General features: G+C 45.8%; 1 protein-coding gene across 2 annotated transcripts in view; it reads right to left on the minus strand.

The window, feature by feature from the left end:
- Positions 1 to 408: 408 nt before the first annotated feature.
- Positions 409 to 19,915, minus strand: part of COL4A4 (collagen type IV alpha 4 chain) — a 67,001-nt gene continuing 47,494 nt past the window's right edge. The window contains exons 38-48 of one of the 2 annotated variants that reach the window (XM_033068945.1): positions 15,601 to 15,672; positions 14,687 to 14,815; positions 12,828 to 12,935; positions 12,196 to 12,351; positions 11,648 to 11,746; positions 11,332 to 11,340; positions 7,273 to 7,404; positions 5,171 to 5,287; positions 4,270 to 4,458; positions 2,193 to 2,479; positions 409 to 1,596 (exon numbers count right to left, since the gene is read on the minus strand). In XM_033068945.1, coding sequence (XP_032924836.1) covers positions 1,333 to 1,596; positions 2,193 to 2,479; positions 4,270 to 4,458; positions 5,171 to 5,287; positions 7,273 to 7,404; positions 11,332 to 11,340; positions 11,648 to 11,746; positions 12,196 to 12,351; positions 12,828 to 12,935; positions 14,687 to 14,815; positions 15,601 to 15,672 — 1,562 coding nt within the window. In that variant the 3' untranslated portion in view covers positions 409 to 1,332. The remainder of the gene's footprint in view (positions 1,597 to 2,192; positions 2,480 to 4,269; positions 4,459 to 5,170; positions 5,288 to 7,272; positions 7,405 to 11,331; positions 11,341 to 11,647; positions 11,747 to 12,195; positions 12,352 to 12,827; positions 12,936 to 14,686; positions 14,816 to 15,600; positions 15,673 to 19,915) is intronic. The other variant, XM_033068946.1, reaches the window with a different exon arrangement.

Consider the following 19,915-nt stretch of genomic DNA (forward strand, 5'->3'; position numbering starts at 1 on the left):
TGCTTTGAATTAGGACCCTTGGATGAGGATCGCAGTTTCCTTGAAAATCTTTTGCTGGAGGCACCTCAGTGAACACAAATTGAAATGAAAAGTGCTGGAAAAAGCATCTATTCCCTTCTAGTAAAATGTAGCTTATTTAAGTGGTAAAAGGAGCATTTGTGGCCCTTCTGCACATGATGGATTCTCTATTTGCAATCTGTGTTTTCAGATGTTGCCCCATGATATGGAACCATGGAATAGTTCTGGTTTTACAGATGAATGAAGGAGGTACAAATGTGTTTTCATTTTTTCAGAAGGTGATTAGTGCTTTAGGATATAAACATTTTTACAATCAGTGCTTTAAAAAATAAAAAGGATCTTCAGAGCTGTCATTCCATAAGGCTCTTAATGGTGATGGTTCTTTTTTTTTGGTGGTGTATATACAAGCAAAGAAGCAAAAAATGAACACAATTTATTGTCCTAACACTTCTTATATTCATCACTCAGATAAGTTCACTCATTTTATCATCATGTAACTGTTTCTTTTCAATTCATATTAGAAATTGCTTTGTCTCTTCAGCAACTTGGATTAGAGTTTAATAATTTAATGTAACTGCTCTTAGAAACTAATTGTAAATATAAATACAGGTTTTTAAGGATTTGTTATCTCAGTTAATTTTATTTTCTTACATAATCTGCTGTTAAATGGATTTGCAGCTTTTTGTTGCTTATGAAAGCCCAATTAACAGTTCTTTTAGAGTGTGGTTCAGTACTGCAGTGGTAAAAGACTTTCATCTTCATTGTTTTTATTATCAGATAATTTTTTAACAATTGCTGTTTCCGAGGGAAGGGGAAAATATAAGTGCAAAGTATCTTTGGCTTGGGAAATTCAGCTACAGGGCTTTGACATCTGTATGTTTGCACATTTTTATCAGTATGGATAAATACTTATAATATGCCATGTAAACGCACATATTCTTCGTGCTGTAAATGCCATTTCTAACAGGAAATCCAATTTCTTGCACAACAGATATGGTGTCCTTGGTCTTCCTAGCTTGACTCAATCCTCCAAGCTCACCTTGTTCCCTGTACTTTACAGCAGTGGACTCCAATGGGAGAGAGTTTTGTCTTTCTTAATTATTTTACACAAGATTTTACTGCCTGTGGATGTGTGTGTATGGGTGGATGAGGCTCAACAGATCCCTCATCTTTGTCTCAGTTTTCCATTCCAACAAAGAGAACAGTGCTGCACATTTTCACACAGATTCAAGCATGAGCTGCTGTTTAAACCTTTAGCACATTGCTCATCTTCCCACAAACCTTCTCTGTGGCTGCCTCCTTTTGGTTTGCTCCTTAGCCATGCTTCAGGCATACTTGGCATCTACTGATTTTTTTCCTCTGCTCTTGTCCTTCCTTAAGAGTCCCTGACAGGGGGGCTGATGCAAACTGCAGCTCAGGCATCACAGTGGTCAGCCAGAAACTGTATTCATTAGCAAAGAACTGACACGTTCCCCGCTGGCCCTGGCACTCGATGAACGGTGCTGATCTGAAATCTTCCAGGCAGCTTCCGGGTGACATAAGGGACTGTCCACCTCCCTGGTCACCAGATCCAGTGTGCTGCAAAGAACAAAGACACAACTTGGTAACTGTGCATGAAAAATAGGTAAATGATGTTCAGCTGTCTTTTTACCTACTTGATCTTAACTGTGCTGGTTTTTGTAATTTTAAATTGGAGTAAGCTTCTTTTGCTGGAGATAATCTTGATTTGCTCTGTAATAAATTAATCTTAAGTCTAGAGCTGATTCACTTTCAGGTATTTATCAAACTGAAGGAAGGAGTAGTCTGGGTTGATTCAGAATGATGCTGTTATCCAAACTGCTGCATATGCAACTTGAGGATGGCATTAAAAAGATTTGGAGCTCTAATTCTGAAAATTACACCTTTGTACATGAACATCCCATTGTTTTTTATAGACAAGGAGGCAAAAACTTTGTAATTTTAGGAAATGTGTATCTTAAGTTTCTGAGTACAGTATATGTACCTACAGCCAGGTTCTACAATTTGGAACTAACCTTTGTCTTGTGAATTTTCCTCTTTAATGTTTGCTAGACATTGAATAATTTACTTTTCAGAGCTAAAAATCCTTGAACCTTTAGAATACAAAAGCTGGATGAAAGAAACACATCTATATAATCACGCACTCACTTTCTTACCATCAGAAAAGAGTATCCTATCCAAAGGCTCCTCCAGTTGGGTGGGCAGGGAGGAATGGACTGGTCCTGGCTGTGCAGTGCCACTGCCTGTGCTGGGGCCTCACACACAGCACACCTGCTGATGTAGGGCTGGATCTCCTCCTCGGACAGCGGCGCCATGGGCAGCGGCGCGGCGCTGGACAGCCAGTAGGACTTGTCATTGCGGCTGGCATAGTAACACACCTGGTTGATGTTGCAGTAGGCAAAGGGCATGGTGCTAAACACAGGCAGGCAGGATCCTGCCAGACCTGGAAATAACAGCAAGTGATGCCAATCATTACACTTCCTGGGTAAATTGAAAATTGTATTCTGGGCAATGTTGCTACAAAACTATGTGTTTTAGCAGGACTTAGGTAATCCACAGGTGTTAAATCTCCCAAGCCCTTTACCAAAATGTCTACATGAAAAACAGAGACCTATTAAAAGTATCTTCCTTTGACCAGTAATATTTAATGTGTCAATCTGATATTTAAACATGATGTAGTTTGTCACCATGAAAAACAGTTATGATAACAAATTTCTTAGCTGTGCCAACACTGAAAAATAAATTAGGCAAGAGGTGGTGGCTGGTTTAAAAGGAGATCAGCTATTTACAAACTCATTAGGAGCAGTGAGAAACCAAATGACAATGCTGATAAATAGAAACGTTTTTGTGAAGTATGACAAGCCGTTGCTAGCAGTGCATTAAGCTGAAATCTCAGCAGCTGTCCTACTGCCTTCCAGAAAAGTTTCACAGACTCCCAAAGTGAAATAAAAGGATTGAGGGATTTTGCAGAGTCAATCCTGCAAAATTCTCGTCAGGCAGACATCAGTGGGAACCAAGAAGTGACCAGTGCATACTTCTGTGGTGAACTTCTTCCAGAACTGAATTTAGAACAGTTTCATGATGGCCTATTTAGTTAGCAATAATCACTGCACCAAGTTCTGCCTTGAACTTGCTGTGTGATGTGTTATTTTTGTAATGCCCCCAAACCCAAATACCTTCATTAAAGACATGTGGCATTTCTGTAAGCCAGTTTTTTTTATCACTGTTAATATTCCATTCCAGTACTAATGAAGGATCTGGAGCAGCCTGAGTAGGAAAAATGCCTGCAAAATCACACAGGAGACAAGGACTCTGTTTTCTTTGAATCTTATTTTCATTGCTGTTATGAGGCATTCTGTTAGCAACTGGCTCTCCTGGGGAATGCCAAACACACAATAGTGAAAGCATTCTAAAACATCACTGCTGTTCTAAAAATAGCTCTTTTTATTGCTCTTTTAAACACTTCTTTTTTGTTCAGCTTATTAGGTCCTTGATCTTTCCTCCTCAGAGACTTCTCTGACTCTTGTATAACAAGTCAACAAGAATTTAGGAAACTTTTTTCTGTGCAAATTGCCACCAATCAGTTCCTCAGGCTGCAAATCAGGCAGCTTATTTAGATACCTAATTTTAGTCAGAATTGTAGAAGACAGGGAAGAAATGACCCAAGGCACCTAAAGGAGCTGTCTCTGTAATGAATTTGGCTTTGGCTTTTCCAAAAAGTATTAGCTTCTGACTCTGAGAAGCACAGGATTCTGCTGTACACATGATGCATAATTTACTTGTAAAGCTTACTTATACTGCCCAACTGTACTTACCCAACTTAACCAGCTCTTTCCCAAGCTGTGTCTACAGTAAAAAAGGAGCAGATCCTCCAGGGAGTTATTTCAGAGTGGCCAAATGAGATTTCTGACCTAGGAAAATCTCTCCAGTGACTTCAAAGACAGCCTAAAATGGGCTGGGATAAGTGAAATAAACCACTCATCTCTCCAACTTCAAGTAAAAATTACTCAGAAATACTTTTTCATTCAGTTGCAGAACAGCAGAAAGCATTTAAAATGGGTGACAATAGGACAGCATAACCAAGAGTTCATTATCATCAGTGTAAATTAATTTTGAGTCTGTAGAAAATAAGTAACTGACAGTTCTATAGCTTGCTCGATGTGACTTGTTTTTCCTTGTATAGATAACACCATATTATCCCTTAGCTGGAGAGCAGTTATGTACAATACATACCAAGGTCTTGATTGTGGGCTTTCTCTTGTCCTTCCAGGTACAGCAGACTATAGCCAGTCCATAACTTGGGCATCCCCTGTGGGCAGAGTGGTTCTCTGTCTGACTGACTGTGCAGGACGAGCAAGAATCCACTTGCAGATCTAATTTGGGGGCCTGGTTGTCCTGGGACACCAGTCTGGCCAGGTGGACCTTGCAGAAAGGTAAAAGAAATTTACTTGTATAACATACAGTAAAAGTTCACACCAGCTGTGTGTTAAATGTTCAGTAAGAAGTTCCCAATTCAATATAATACAACTTCAATATTGTCATGGGCAATAAAGACACAAGTAGACTTCTGTTGTCCTTCTTGGAGAGAAATGAGCTAGATTGCTACTGAATGCTTGGCACTTGGCTTTTCTATTGTGCCTGTCTTATGCTGTATGGATTAAGAAATGAGCTGAAGTGGGCAATGATTTCCCAGACTTACTCACTAGGATGAACAGAATGTCTGGACTGAATTTGAATCCCTGCAGTAACAATCGATACCCCTTGCTCACATAGGTGTTAAACCCTTAATTTTTTAGAGAGCAGTCACAGTTAAAATACAACTTTAATTACTGCCAGACAGTTGCCCCATTAGCCCTGGCTCAGAGATGCATGCCTATTGATATATGCTGTCTGAGCATGGGTGCTTAATTGTCTTTTTGCTAAACACTGAATGCTGAGATAAATTTTCTTCCAACAGGTCTTGTTATGAAATTATTCACAAATGTCACTGTCAGTGCTTGAACTGAGAGGGGGCAAGGAATCATGGAATCTCAGACTGGAGGTGGATGTATCCATGGGGGAATTGGGGAGCAGAGAGAAAACTGAGTCCATGCACCATGTCACACATCTCCCCACAGTCGTGCTCCATTCTTACCTTGTGGCCCAGTGTATCCTTGCTCTCCTCGGCTCCCTTGGTCACCTGGTGGTCCAGGTGCCCCAGGTAACCCATCTTGACCTGGCAGGCCACATGATCCTTCTTCACCTTTTATGCCTAGATAAATACAAAGTATGTGGTTTTCCTTCATAGGGCTGCATTTAAGGTTCTGCATTGTCCAAACACAAAGGGCTAGACAGGAAAAATGAACACTGGGACAGGGAAGTGCAGAACTGCTTCTGCTGGGAATTCTCTTCACCACTTATTCACCCTGTGACCATAACAGTAGCTCAGAGGCATGACTTAGACACAGCAGCTTCCTGATAAGGTTTTCCATCCTCTCCAGAGATCTTGTGTGATTTACAGTTGAAATCAAAGCACTCCCCAACAAACATCATCATGCAAGCCTTGTGCAGAATTGCCGTCCTATCTGTACCATGGAATGAGCTGTAACTCCTTCTGAGGCAAGCCAAGCCATCAGCTTTGAGAACCCCATTCAGCAAAGTCTCCCTCTGAACTCCCTTTGAAGTAATGGATGCATTGGAGTACTTACAGAATAGGGAGGGACTGCAGAACTGGACATTTTTAGGCTCCTGATGGCCTCACCATTTTGTATTTCTCACATGTCCATGCATTTTATACATTAGCAGTGATGGTGTGGCTGTGACTGTAAAGGGTGCAGATAATTATGGGCCTGTTCACTGACTACTTAAAACATAATCTGAATTGAATAGAGTAACACTTATCAGGTATTGTTGCACTTAGAAGTGGTTTTCTCCTTTTGATAAAAACCAGGTTTCAGATGAGGGTATTTCTCTGGCATCCATCACAATTGTTTCTCAGTAATGGTGTTTCATTCCTTGCAGACTTTGCTATTTAACCTGCAGACTGAGTAATTCAATGTTGCCTCACAACATGCAAACTTCCTCTTGTTACTTTTTACTAAGAAAGTCTGAATCAGTCAAAAAAATTAACAGCTTTTCTATGTTGGTTGCAGAGTTATTCTGCCAAAGCTTAAGCACATTGAGGGGTTTTAATAAAATCCATTGCTTTTGCCAGTAAAACTTCCAGTTTGCCTTCCAAGCCAGGAAAAAAAATTATTCCCCTATCTTAATGAAGGAAAAAGCATTACTATTTCTTTATTTCTTTCATAACACCAGTGCAAATATGCGTATCACAGTATCACCTAGTTTTACAGAAACCCTTAATGATGTATACAATGGAACCACAGCTGTGTAACCTCAGAAACCCCTTTTAGCTGGCAAATCAACTAAGATACTAGAGACGACTGAAAACTGCATTGTTTCCTTTCATGATAGGAATGACTGCTGCAGGGAATCTCCTGGGAGACATTAGTGGATTTTTTCTTCTGGACACACTGGATAGCCAGAGCAGCCAACACAACAAACTTTGTTTTCCCAAGTAGGAAATACCTAAAACCACACAAGGGATTCTACCATCTAAACTGAAGACACTCTGAAATACAGCCTATGCTGTGTTTCCATGAAGGTGGCCTCTCTTTTGGGATCACCAGTACCAGCATCACCCTTGTTTTCATCTGTCAGAAGAACGTTTCAGTCTTTCATCACTTTCTCTTAAGATCTCTTTGGTCAGTTTTCCTTGGTGGTTACTATTTCATGTTCTAGCAGATAAAGACCTCTGTTGTAGCCACTTCTCTGATTTCAGTCCTTTTAGGACTTTGGTTAGCAGAGCTTTGGGATTCATTATTGCTAGATTTTAAAGCATGCATATTTTAAACATTCTCCAAATAGGTCTAAACCACAGGGATGGTTTGAGGCATTGCTTTATAATTTGGTGGGGAAAAAGGGAAAATACCACTTGAAGAACTTTTTTCCTCAACAGTACCTTATGCTTTTGCCCTGCCTGGCCTAGGAAATGGGAATGTAGGGCAGGCAGACTCCAACAGCCTGGTTCAGCTACATTTATTAAGCAGCCCACTGTGTTTCTGGAGACTGTTAGTAAGTGTTTAAGGAGAAGAGAGAGGGTAAAACACAGAGAAGTAACTCTGACACTCTGACCCTTTTTAACTTGTTGTCTAAATGGCTGAGAAGAACATCCAGGCTTTCAAAACATGAGCTTACCTCGGGGTCCAGGGTGGCCTATTGGCCCTGGTAATCCTGCAGAGCCATCCTCTCCTCTTTGCCCGGGTTCCCCAGGAGGCCCCGGGATTGTAGGGCATGAATCATCTAATTTTCCTGGTTCACCAGGGTCACCTGGAATGTGTAATGGGAAAGTGAATTGCAAGGCTGGCTAATAGCTCCCATGCAAAAACTCAAGATTTGGGTGTTCAAGAGTATACGTTAAGTTTTTTAAAATCTTGAATTATTGAGTCTTACTGTTTTTAATTTTAGTATTAACAGCATGCCAAGCAAGTGTATGTTAGCTGGTCTGTGATCTTTGCCCAGGTGGGCAAGAAGGCCAATGGCATCCTGGCCTGTGGCCAGCAGGATCAGGGCAGTGACTGTTCCCCTGCCTCAAGGTGAGGCTGCACCTTGAATCCTGTATGCAGTTTTGCACTTCTCACTCCCAGAAAGACATTGAAGTGCTGGAGTGTGTCCAGAGAGAAGCAGTGGAGCTGGGAATGGTCTGGAGCACAAGTCTGGTGAGGACCAGCTGAGGGAACTGAGGGTATTTAGTCTGGAGGAGGGTCAGGAGAGAACTTACTGCTCTATTACAGTTACTTGAAAGAAGCTTGTAGAGAGTCTCTTCCACCAAGTAACAGGAGGAAATGGCCTTAAGTTTTATCAAGGGAGAATTATACTGGAATTAGGAAATTTGTCTTCACGGAAAGGTTTATGAAGCCCTGGAACAGGCTGCCCAGGGAAGTGGTGGTGTCACCATCCCTGCAGGTATTGAGAAGGCATGGAGATGGGGCGCTTGGGGACGTGGTGGAGAGGTGTCCTTGGCAGTGCTGGGTTAATGGTGGGATTTGATATCTTGAAAGTCTTTCCCAACTTAAACAATTCAAAGATTCTATGTTTCACATATTTTATGTCTTAATATCGTTTAAGTCATAAAGCCTAAAGTCTACCTACCCAGCTTCAGTGTAAACACCTTAGCATGTATTTTGCCTATTTTGGTACTACAAAACCATCAACAGGCAGGCCAAAAAAGCTAGCCCATAACAGCCATTTGAAGTACAGTAATTTCACGACCATAAGGCGCACCGGACTATAAGGCGCACCCCCCGGGAGTCGGTAAATTTTGCAACTTTGCAGATCAGATAAGGCGCACCGGACTATAAGGCGCACTTTTTTTTTTTTTTTTTTTTTTTTTTTTTTTTTTTTTTTTAGCGAGGCTCCGCCCCCAGCTCCCCCCGCACGGTTGCTGGCCAAGGCCCCGCCCCAACCCGGCAGCCATTGGCCCCCGGGCCTGCCTGTATCCGCCATTCCGTGCGGCGTCCCCGGGGCCGGAAAATGCCCGCCGCCGCTCCGTGCGGTGTCCCCGGGGCCGGAAAATGCCCGCCGCCGCTCCGTGTGGCGTCCCCGGGGCCGGAGAAAGCCCTCCGCCGCTCCGTGCGGCGTCCCCAGGGCCCCGCTGCTCCAGAGTTCCCTGGTGCTCCGGGTGCCCCCATGTCGGCGGGCTTGCCCCCCGCCGCCACTGCCCTGCCTCCCATCCCTCGCTCGGCTCGGCGCACTGCGGCCCCGTCGGCCCCTATTCGGCTGTGGCCCCGCTGCCTCCAGCACCGCAGCCCCGCTGGCTGCGCCTGCCCCTATCAGCTGTGGCGCCGCTGCCCCCAGCACTGTGGTCCCGTCGGCCCCTATCGGCCTGTGGCCCCGCTGCCGCCAGCACCGCAGCCCCGCTGGCTGCGCCTGCCCCTATCAGCTGTGGCGCCGCTGCCCCCAGCACTGTGGTCCCGTCGGCCCCTATCGGGCTGTGGCCCCGCTGCCGCCAGCACCGCAGCCCCGCTGGCTGCGCCTGCCCCTATCAGCTGTGGCGCCGCTGCCCCCAGCACTGTGGTCCCGTCGGCCCCTATCGGCCTGTGGCCCTGCTGCCGCCAGCACCGCAGCCCCGCTGGCTGCGCCTGCCCCTATCAGCTGTGGCGCCGCTGCCCCCAGCACTGTGGTCCCGTCGGCCCCTATCGGCCTGTGGCCCCGCTGCCGCCAGCACCGCAGCCCCGCTGGCTGCGCCTGCCCCTATCAGCTGTGGCGCCGCTGCCCCCAGCACTGTGGTCCCGTCGGCCCCTATCAGCTGTGGCGCCGCTGCCGCCAGCACCGCAGCCCCGCTGGCTGCGCCTGCCCCTATCAGCTGTGGCGCCGCTGCCCCCAGCACTGTGGTCCCGTCGGCCCCTATCGGCCTGTGGCCCCGCTGCCGCCAGCACCGCAGCCCCGCTGGCTGCGCCTGCCCATATCAGCTGTGGCGCCGCTGCCCCCAGCACTGTGGTCCCGTCGGCCCCTATCGGCCTGTGGCCCCGCTGCCGCCAGCACCGCAGCCCCGCTGGCTGCGCCTGCCCCTATCAGCTGTGGCGCCGCTGCCCCCAGCACTGTGGTCCCGTCGGCCCCTATCAGCTGTGGCGCCGCTGCCGCCAGCACCGCAGCCCCACTGGCTGCGCCTGCCCCTATCAGCTGTGGCGCCGCTGCCCCCAGCACTGTGGTCCCGTCGGCTCAGGCCGCTGCGCACAACAAAGTTACAAAGTAGTAAAACCTCCCTACCCGCGCTGCTCCCGGTACCTGGGGCACCCAGGGCCGCCCCCTGCCTTCCAGCCCGCACTGCTCCCCGTGCCCGGGGCTGCCCGGGGCCAAGCCCCGCCTTCCAGTCCACGCTGCTCCCTGTGCCCGGAGCCGCCGGGGCCACGCCCCACCTTCCAGTCCACGCTGCTCCCTGTGCCTGGGGCTGCCCGGGGCCACGCCCCGCCTTCCAGTCCACGCTGCTCCCTGTGCCCGGAGCCGCCGGTGGCCGTCCCCCGCCTTCCAGCCCGCACTGCTCCCCGTGCCCGGGGCTGCCCGGGGCCACGCCCCGCCTTCCAGTCCACGCTGCTCCCTGTGCCCGGAGCCGCCGGGGCCACGCCCCGCCTTCCAGCCCGCACTGCTCCCCGTGCCCGGGGCTGCCCGGGGCCACGCCCCGCCTTCCAGCCGCGCTGCTCCCCATGCCTGGGGCTGCCCGGGGCCACCCTCTGCCTTCCAGCCCGCACTGCTCCCCGTGCCCGGGGCTGCCCGGGGCCACGCCCCGCCTTCCAGTCCACGCTGCTCCCTGTGCCTGCGGCTGCCCGGGGCCACGCCCCGCCTTCCAGTCCACGCTGCTCCCTGTGCCCGGAGCCGCCGGGGGCCGTCCCCCGCCTTCCAGCCCGCACTGCTCCCTGTGCCCGGGGCTGCCCGGGGCCACGCCCTGCCTTCCAGTCCACGCTGCTCCCTGTGCCCGGAGCCGCCGGGGCCACGCCCCGCCTTCCAGCCCGCACTGCTCCCCGTGCCCGGGGCTGCCCGGGGCCACGCCCCGCCTTCCAGCCGCGCTGCTCCCCGTGCCTGGGGCTGCCCGGGGCCGCCCTCTGCCTTCCAGCCCGCGCTGCTCCCTGTGCCTGGGACTGCCCGCGGCTGCCCCACCATGGCTACTCGGTGCTCCCGCGGCGCCGCCCCCCCTCGCGGCTCTCACTTCCGGGGTGGAAAATTTTGCAACTTTGTAGATCAGATAAGGCGCACCGGACTATAAGGCGCACTTCCGGGTTTAGGGAAAAATTTTAGTCATAAGGGTGCGCCTTATAGTCGTGAAATTACTGTAATTATAACACATAATAAAAAAATAATAGTCACATTTTCTATACTGGAAGTTACTGGCAGCTTTTGCCTGTTTGCATTTTGGATCAGCATTTAGTCAGATGGAGAGTTCAGTGTTTGTAGTAATCCTCAAGCTTTTGCTACGATTTTGGTTAGAAAGCATGTTGTGAGAAAACCAAAAAAAAAACCCAAATAAGAACTAGAAACAAATGTTTCAGAAGTCAACTTGACATCCTAGCATGAGAGTTCTCAGCAAAGCATTCTCATTACATTGGTGCTGTTTATGTTAAATATGTATTATAACTATGTCCTGCTAGCAGAACCTACTATTCATAGAAACCATGCCAAGGATACCTTCTAATAAGAGCTGAATGTTTCTATACATAAGGGAGCTCCTATGGAAAGAACAATAATCAAAAGTCATGCACTTACCTATGAAACCTGAAGGATTTGAGAAATGGAAAGCAGATTGTGGCCATTGAGGTGCAGGTGGAAGCAAGTTTCAGGCATGTAAATTAGAGTAAAGAATGGAATGAGAACTGAAGTCACTTACATGAGGTGGCATTAGAAATAAATGGTTCAGAAATTTTTAATCAAATGAGAAATCATTTAAGTTGGCAACTGCAGGGGTCTTTTTTCTAAGATTGTTTAAATTATTTGCATGCAAATTAACATTAGTATGATTATATATTAATAGAAGGATCACAGTTACAGTTGAATGAACTATGAACAACAGGTTCATAAGTACCTGTGGGACCTCTGGGACCAGGTCTTCCTGGAAAACCTTGGTCTCCTGGTTGTCCTAAAGCACCAGGTGGACCCTGTGGGCCATGGACCCCCATAGGACCTGGAAATAAAACCAAACAAAAGTAAAATGCAGTCTGGATGCTTGAGTAACAAAAATGCATGGGAATCCTCAACTCTGTTGTGCCACAGAAAGAAATATACATTTCTTCTTTCCCTGGTCTGGACCTGACTTAAAATTTAAAACTTTGTTTTTTGTAGAGATTGGAAGTGATTGGTGTAGATGGGATTTCTCTACAGTGTTTGAAAGAAGCGAGTATGTAGATTTCTGTTTTCAAACTAAAGAATCTATTGAAATCCCCAAGCTATTGATATGGGGCAGATGTGAGATTTTGTTAGTCAAACAACTGCATTTTCCATAGTTTCTCAACACCCTGAAGAGGGTTCACAGTTTGCTTATCTTGCAAACTCAAATGTTTTAGTGGACACAAGGCTCATTCACAGGGGCTGGGCAGAAGTACACACAGGAGTTAAAACCATCTCTTTCCATACCCTTTGGGCCTTCTCTTCCTTGGCTCCCTGGAGGGCCTCTGGCTCCCTGTTGTCCTCGTGGCCCAGGACTACCTGGTGCCCCTTGCATGCCGGTATCACCTGGATCTCCTCGCACAAAGATAGTCTCGCCAGGAGGACCAGGATTCCCAGGATCACCTATGGAAAAGGACTTTATTCTTGCACAAACATCTAAACCATGTTATGCTGGTAGGATTTTTTATTTTACTCTAGTGTGTGTTTTCTTTAGGGTGTAAGACAGCCCTTGCATGTTTCTGGAAATACTAGTGTTAGCCTTTGTCCAAAGAAGACAATGATAGGACTAGTTCCTAAAGTTAAAATTCTGTGCAAGCAGAAGAGGCATCAAGTTACTGGTACATTCACTGAAACACTGTTTCTCTATATTTATATATTATAGATTTATTACTGAGTTGCTTAATCTGGAGATCTGCATTTTGTCCTTGCTCTGCTTATCTATCTGGTGTTCACTTCTCTGTGTATTCACTGAGGGTAGTGATGGCTTTCTTTATTCCCTGTGCACTTCTATACATTGTTTCACAGACAGTAACCCTATTATTCCTAATAGTCTTAGGGTTTTTTTACATTATAAAAGTTGGTATTTTTAGTTTTAATACCTCTGATTCCATCTAAACCAGGTAATCCTTGATCCCCTGGAGGACCAGGGGAAGCACTATCAGGAGATCTTCCCATAGGTCCAGTGGGTCCAACAGGTCCTCTTCTACCTAAGGGATCACATTAAAAAAAAATCTGAATTTTTTTTAGATTACAGACAGAAGTTAGTAAGTAAAAGAACGCTGACATAAGAAGTCATGGAGGTAATGTATGCCCCCACTTGTATACCAACCATACCAGTCCTCAGCTTAATGAGGCCATCCTGTCAAAGTGAAAATATCTGTTATCTTTTTAAATTTTTAATTCTTCCCGTAAAATCTATGTAACCTGAAGAATACATCATCACAGGTTGGCACATTTTCACAAATACCCACGTTTTCCTGAATTCCAGCAAGGAGATGAATGGTAACAATGTAAGGTGAGTGGGGATGATGAAATGATTCTGCCTGGAGCAGGGTAGGTATTCACAGATTGTTCCTAGCAAAAGGGAGTTACGCTGATTCCTAAAAAACTCAGTGAACAAGATGAATTTACGAGCCTTGAATGCATTTTTTTCTTAATCCTTAATCTGGATTTTTACACAATAAAATATTTATGCCCTTACTTGTGACAGGCAGAGTTGCAGGTTACCATCCTCTCCACAAAACTTTTGAACAGTTGCAGCTAATTAACATGTGGATTGCATTCTACAAAAAAACAAATCTAGTTTCTTCAGTCTTGCTTTTGACCCCCTCTTTCCATTTAATTTCTGGTGAGTTTTCTCTTACTTGTCAAAGCTGGTCATAACCACCAGAGACCTTGCCTATCCTATGGCAAACAGTGTTAATACATCTCAGAATTAAACCTTTTTTTTCTCAGCAGCACCGTTCTGTTGACTCCCTCCATTCACAAACTAGTAACCAATTAAGAAAAATGATTGTGTCTTCATCTTAGAATAATTCACCTCACCAGGTTTGACTGTGGCAAGGTCTGGCAGCATAAAGCTGATGTCACTTCTAATCACAGAACTGCTGAGGCTTGAGTGGATACTTCCTAGACTAACCTTGTCCTCAAAGCAGGATCCACTAGAGCAGCTTGCCTCAGGCTCTGTCCAGCTGGGGTTCGAGTATCTCCAATGACAGACACTTCATAACATCTCCAGCAACCTGTTCCCATGATCAATTCCCTTCCCAGGGAAAATAGGACTTTTCCTTATATTTAAGTAGAATGTTCTTATGTCAATTTGTGCCAAATTTTCTCTTGTCCTGTCTGGATAACACTATGAAGGAGCTGTCTCCAGGTCCTTTCTATCAGGTACTTACACACATTAATAAACTCCCCCCGAGCCTTCTCTTGTGGAGCCAAAGCAATTCCCCCTCTCTCAGCTTCTCCTCATAGGACAGATGCTCCAGTCTCTTCAGTTTCTCAGTGGCTCTTCCTCTAACACTTGCTTTTTCCCATTTCTGTGCAGTTCCTATATCAAGCTCTAAAATAACCATTGCAATCTTGTGAAGCAGTTCTATCTTGCACTTGGATCAGAACAGTTGATAGATTTACTATAGTTCTGGGACTGCCAGATCTTCTGCACTCTTTTTCTTCAGGAATTTCTTCCCAATTGGCAACCCTACCTAGCAGTTCCCTGAGTCTATTCAAGTCTATAATTTTCTATTTTCTTTCTTTCCTATAACATAAACCAGCAATTCTGGAGTCTCTGTGTCTCTACTCAGGAAACATCAGTATGTTACAACAGAAGTGTTTTCAGGGAAAGAATCTTCTCAATAATGTTCATATTAATCAGAGTAAGAACCTTTAGAAAAAGAAATTAAGTATGAGCTTAATTTCAACTCTGCAGAGCAGCACTTTGGAAAAAACCTTTTCCTACCTGGAAATCCTGGGAATCCCCTTTCTCCAGGGGGGCCTGGAATAGAAATACCACGCCATCCGGGTTCACCTCTGTCTCCTTTTGGTCCAATTTCTCCTGAGTATCCTGGGGGCCCTGTCTCACTCTGACCTTTATAAGAAAACAATTATGTGCATAAAGCTTACAGCGAGTACAAATACAGATGTGCAGAACAGAAATACCAGTTGCAGATGTTCCTCCTTGCAAGGGTTGCCTAGTGCTGTTTTTCTGGTTCTCTCTTGGAAGCTGGATAGAGTTTTGTTGAATCTGGCCCTAATTCATCACTTTCAAAGAAAGTAATCTTTTTGCTTGAATGCTCTTCTTCAGGGGTTATTTTATACGGTGTCATTATTGTCTGTAACGTGAAACTGATTGGATGGTTTTAAATTTAATTTTCTATCAGCATATATTTGTAATCTTTACATAGATTATAAGCATTGTTTTTTTAATAGTGCTTCAAAAGCACCTTTTTAACGTTGCAAATACATTGGCATGAGTGAAATCCATGTTTCTCTTAAGTTTGAGGCACAACTCCCATGGACTTTAAATGGAGCTGGGATTTCACAAGTGTCCTTTTAATTTGTTAGTTTTATCTTTTATATATTAAAAAAAAAAGAGACTTGGTTCTCCTTTGAATCATCTGCACTGAACTTTTTAATTTTATAAACAGCTTTGAAATGTTCCAACAAAACTATGTGAGTAATGGAAGTTTGCAAGTTTTCCCCACAAATAACTGCAGGTGTGCCATTTAGCATACTTTAGATTCTGTTTGAAAGTTTAGACTGAGCCTTAATGATGTCTTCTGGCAAGGCAAACATCAAAATAACATGCACCTTTCCTTGCACATTCAGTCATGTAGGAGAAGATTTTCTGTTCCAGTTATTTCTCATCTTTACCTGGAGCTCCTGCAGAACCCTTTTGACCTTTTAGTCCATCCAAGCCATCCAGTCCAGGCAGTCCAGGAAGACCTGAAAGGTGTTACACAGGTATGACTGGGTACCACAACAATCTTCTACAGTCACAATTAAAAATCAAGCCTTTTTTTAATCTGACAACACATACTGGATCAAGATGGGGTATTTGCTGAATTTGATTACTGGCAACTGCAGATGAGGTCACATTGCTGTGCAGTCTTTGTGGAAAGGCAAGAGTGAAAAGTTTAGAAATAGCAATCATAATACAGCTTCACATCAAAGCAATCAGAAAGCACAACTTTTAATCCTTTAGGTACTTCCATCCTGCAGCTGGCAGATTATGGGCTCATCTGCAGGGAACCTTGTGTCTGTGGCTGGACTGCTAGTGCTACTTGTGGTTGCTACTCCAGAGTTCACTGTGTACCACTTCATGGCCACTGATGGGGATGCAGACATTACCTGGGATAGCAGTAAAGCTGGAACTTCTTTACAGCTTCTGTTCAAAATGGAGGTGCAATTTAACCCAGCTGCACCAAAAAGAGGCTAAATTTCCACCTGGCTTCTTTTCTCTGGCCCTGCAGATTTCACACAGAAAACTATGTTTCTTTGCATCACTCTATTACAGAAGCTCTTTGAACTGAGCAGCACAAAATCTTTGAAGACAATTGAAACCCCTGGTGACACATGGTAGTATATAGAGCAGCTCTGTCACTAGTGATGTTCACTAGCACTGGCTGAGTGTTTGTGATAGTCAGACACAACTTTATAATTTGTGCTTTTTGAAAATTGCTTAAACACAAGAAATAAAACCATAGATGGCACTTTTTAATCCATTTTTTAAAAAGCTGAGGTAATCTAAAGTTGTGTTTGCTGTTTGCAGTCAAGGGTAAAAATATCTCCATGTCATCAGTGCTTTTTAGTTCCTAGGTTGTATAAACTATCAGATGTGAGAACAAACACTTCCTCAATGCACACAGCAGTCTGTCACCTGTGAAAGCAACAAGTCTGGCAAAACTGATGGGTCATTTGTGACAGGTTTCAAAGAGGTTTCAGAGACAGGAACAGACATAGGATGCCTCTTGCTTCAGAGGGGGACACTGATCATCAAGGCGCTGAATGACACTGTCAGTGCTTGTTCCTGTCCCTGTTCCCCTTCTGCTGCTCATCTCTGCCTCCTTTCCTTCCCCATTAATTCCTCTCCCTGCCCTGCAGGATTCCTAGTCCACTTGCAGTGGGTTTTTCCCTTAAGTCTGAATTATCTGTCTGTCTGTCTCCTTTCCTCTGGCTCCTTACTGGCACAGATGATGTAGGTTCTCTGTTGGGTGCCTGCTCTTGATCCCAGCATGTCCTGCAGCTCACCAACCTGCCATGGATCCAGAGCAGGCATCTTGGGAGAATTTCTTGCTCTACTTAAGCACATATGAATGGATATATTTTTTGAAGTTTATAAACTGGTCACATTTGGCAAGGATGAATTGTTGTAGGAACAGCAACACAAATATCCTTCATCAACTGCTTCACCTGCCAAATTTATGTGTCCCTAGTTCAAAGATGGGTCATCTGAGAATGAAAAAATAAAAAAGCCCTAGAGTTCTCTAACAGGCACAACAAAAATTATAGTCATATAGCTTTGTTCTCAGAAACTGTTGAATTATTTTAGTTAAAATTTAACAAAGGATGAATTGAAAAAAAAATCCAGTGTGTAGAAGCACCAGTCTGGAAAAATTTTAAATCCAGAAAATTGTTTGAAAACCTGCAAAACATTGATAATATACTCTCTGTGTAATCCACTTCATAATATGGGACACTAGTAATCCAACCTGTAATATCTTCTATGACCTTAATTAACTGGTTTTTAACTTTTCATTACATTCTAACTTTCATTCCTGTTTTCTGTAGCCTTCTTGTGGTTTGGATATGTTCCCATTCTAAAATTTTTATAAGAGTTGCTTTTGGGGAATTTAACAGTGGTATTTTAAAATTATTAGGAACTCTTAACTAATTTTGGCCCCCAGGTCACCATTTCAAACTTTTTTGATCTTTGGCTCGTTCAGGCAAGATTGATGGCTTGGTTTTACTTGCTTTCCAGGGAATTTCTGACACATTTGCCAACAATCCATTATAATATCAGCACTTGTAACTCTAGATTTTTGGATTACTATAGTCCCATATTTCTAGGTACAGCTGAATTGGCTGACCTGAGCATGAACCACTGTTTCTGTGTTGTGCAGCCCAATTCAGCTCCTACTCACACAAGTCCTCCTGGTGATGGTCTGAGTATTACTTGCTCCATCAAGGATTACTCACACAAGATAGGCTTGCCAGGCTAAACCCTTAACTAGTAAAACTACTGTAATAAAGAAAATGGGATTATGCTTTGATAGATGATTTTAAACGTTTTTTTTTTTTTAAACCTAGAACTTCTTTAAAATCTAAAAGTGCAGGCAGAAGACCTTTAATGTAACTGATAACCAGTGAGACTAATGAGCTATGAATTATCCATTTCATTTCTAATGCTTGCACTTGTTGAAAACAGCACGAAGATCTGTATATCCAGTTGAATTGGAATACAAATACCAGTCAGTTTTCATTACTGGGTATAGTTTCAAAGGTATTAACCTTTTCAGCTATGCTGGCAATACATAAAATCCTCAGCTTAGCAGGCAGCTCAGTCTCTACTGAATTGCCATTTTGGACTGAACTTTTCCCTCTGCAGGATGTGTGTTAATGTTATGTTCCTGTGCAGGACTTGGGGTAACTTCTGCACTGTATAGTAAAGAAGTCTTGTTACAAGAAGGAAAGAGCCCATCAATTATGAAGAAGTTTTTAGCAAAAAAATGCTTTTTTCTTTTTGTGACCCCTTTCAGACATCCCTGCCACTGCAGATCTCTGCCTTTGTTACAGCAAATATTGTTTGCAACACTGAAATGTTCTCTTGCACATTATGTACCAGCAGGGAATCTGTCATGACAGTTTAAATCAGCACTGCTTATTTACTGCAAGCAATCATAAATTGTTTCCATTTTTCATTTGGATTTTCAGTAATTTGTAAGAAACCATCTCAATTTGTCCTTAAGCTGAATTTGAAAAAGTGGATCTATTGTCCTCTCTAACCAATTTTTTTAGCCTCAAGTGTTACTTTACTGTGGTTTCTGTACGTAGGTCACTAATCTTCTTCCTATTTGGGAACTGTTTATGACAGACAGGATACTGAGTTGATAACTTTCTTTATGGAATATCAATAACTTACAATTTCAATTCTAAGCATAGTAAAAGTTAATAATGTTCTCCAACAAAAAATAATTGTATAGATGAATTGACATTCAATCTAAACACAACAATAATTGCAAGAAGTGTACAGTAGTTTCACGAATACAAGCCGCACGGATTATAAGCCGCACCCCCGGTGCCTCGACAATGTTGCTGTCTTTGTCAATAGATAAGCCGCACCCCGAATATTAGCCGCACTTTCGTTCGTCGCGAGAATCCGTGCGCAGCTTTCACAAATTGGCCAATTAGTAACAGGATCGCGGCATAGCGGGCTTTACTGGCTCGGGGCGGGGCCAGGAAGGCTCGGCCCGCTCATGGTTGCCGACGGGGCCGGGTGGCCCAGCTCAGCGCCACGGCTCGGCGGGGCTGGCCGGCTGGTGCTGCCGCCGCCGCCGGGCTCGCTGGCCCCCCTCTCCCGTCAGCACCGCCCCGCTGCCGCGTTCGCTCGCCCGGCTGGCAGGGCTGCCGCCGCCGGGCTCGCCGCCCGCCCCGCTGCCGCTTTCGCTCGCCCTGCGCCGCGCCTCGCGAGCGCCGCGCCTCGCGAGCGCCGCGCCTCGCGAGCGCCGCGCCCGCCCCGCGGCGCTTTCGCTCGCGGCGGCGCTTTCGCTCCCGGCGGCGGCGCTTTCGCTCCCGGCGGCGGCGCTTCGCGAGCGGCGGCGGCGCTTCCGCTCGCGGCGGCGGCGCTTCGCGAGCGGCGGCGGCGCTTCCGCTCGCGGCGGCGGCGCTTCGCTCGCGGCGGCGGCGCTTCCGCGAGCGGCGGCGGCGCTTCGCGAGCGGCGGCGGCGCTTCGCGAGCGCCGCTTTCGCTCGCCCCGCCGGCAGGGCTGCCGCCGCCGCCACCAGGCTCGCCGGCCGCCCCCTCCCGTCTGCCGCCGGGCTCCCCCATGCTGCTGGCCCCGATTATGCTGGGCTTCCCCCGCTGCCAGGCAGCCCCACCCGCCGGCCTTCCTGCTTCTGCCATGCTCCCCTGCACTGCTAGCCCCAGTTCTCCCGGGCTCCCCCGCCATGCTGGCTCAGGCTCTGCCGCC

The sequence above is a fragment of the Catharus ustulatus genome, chromosome 10 (genome assembly GCF_009819885.2).
Source record: "Catharus ustulatus isolate bCatUst1 chromosome 10, bCatUst1.pri.v2, whole genome shotgun sequence".
Lineage (NCBI taxonomy): Eukaryota > Metazoa > Chordata > Aves > Passeriformes > Turdidae > Catharus > Catharus ustulatus.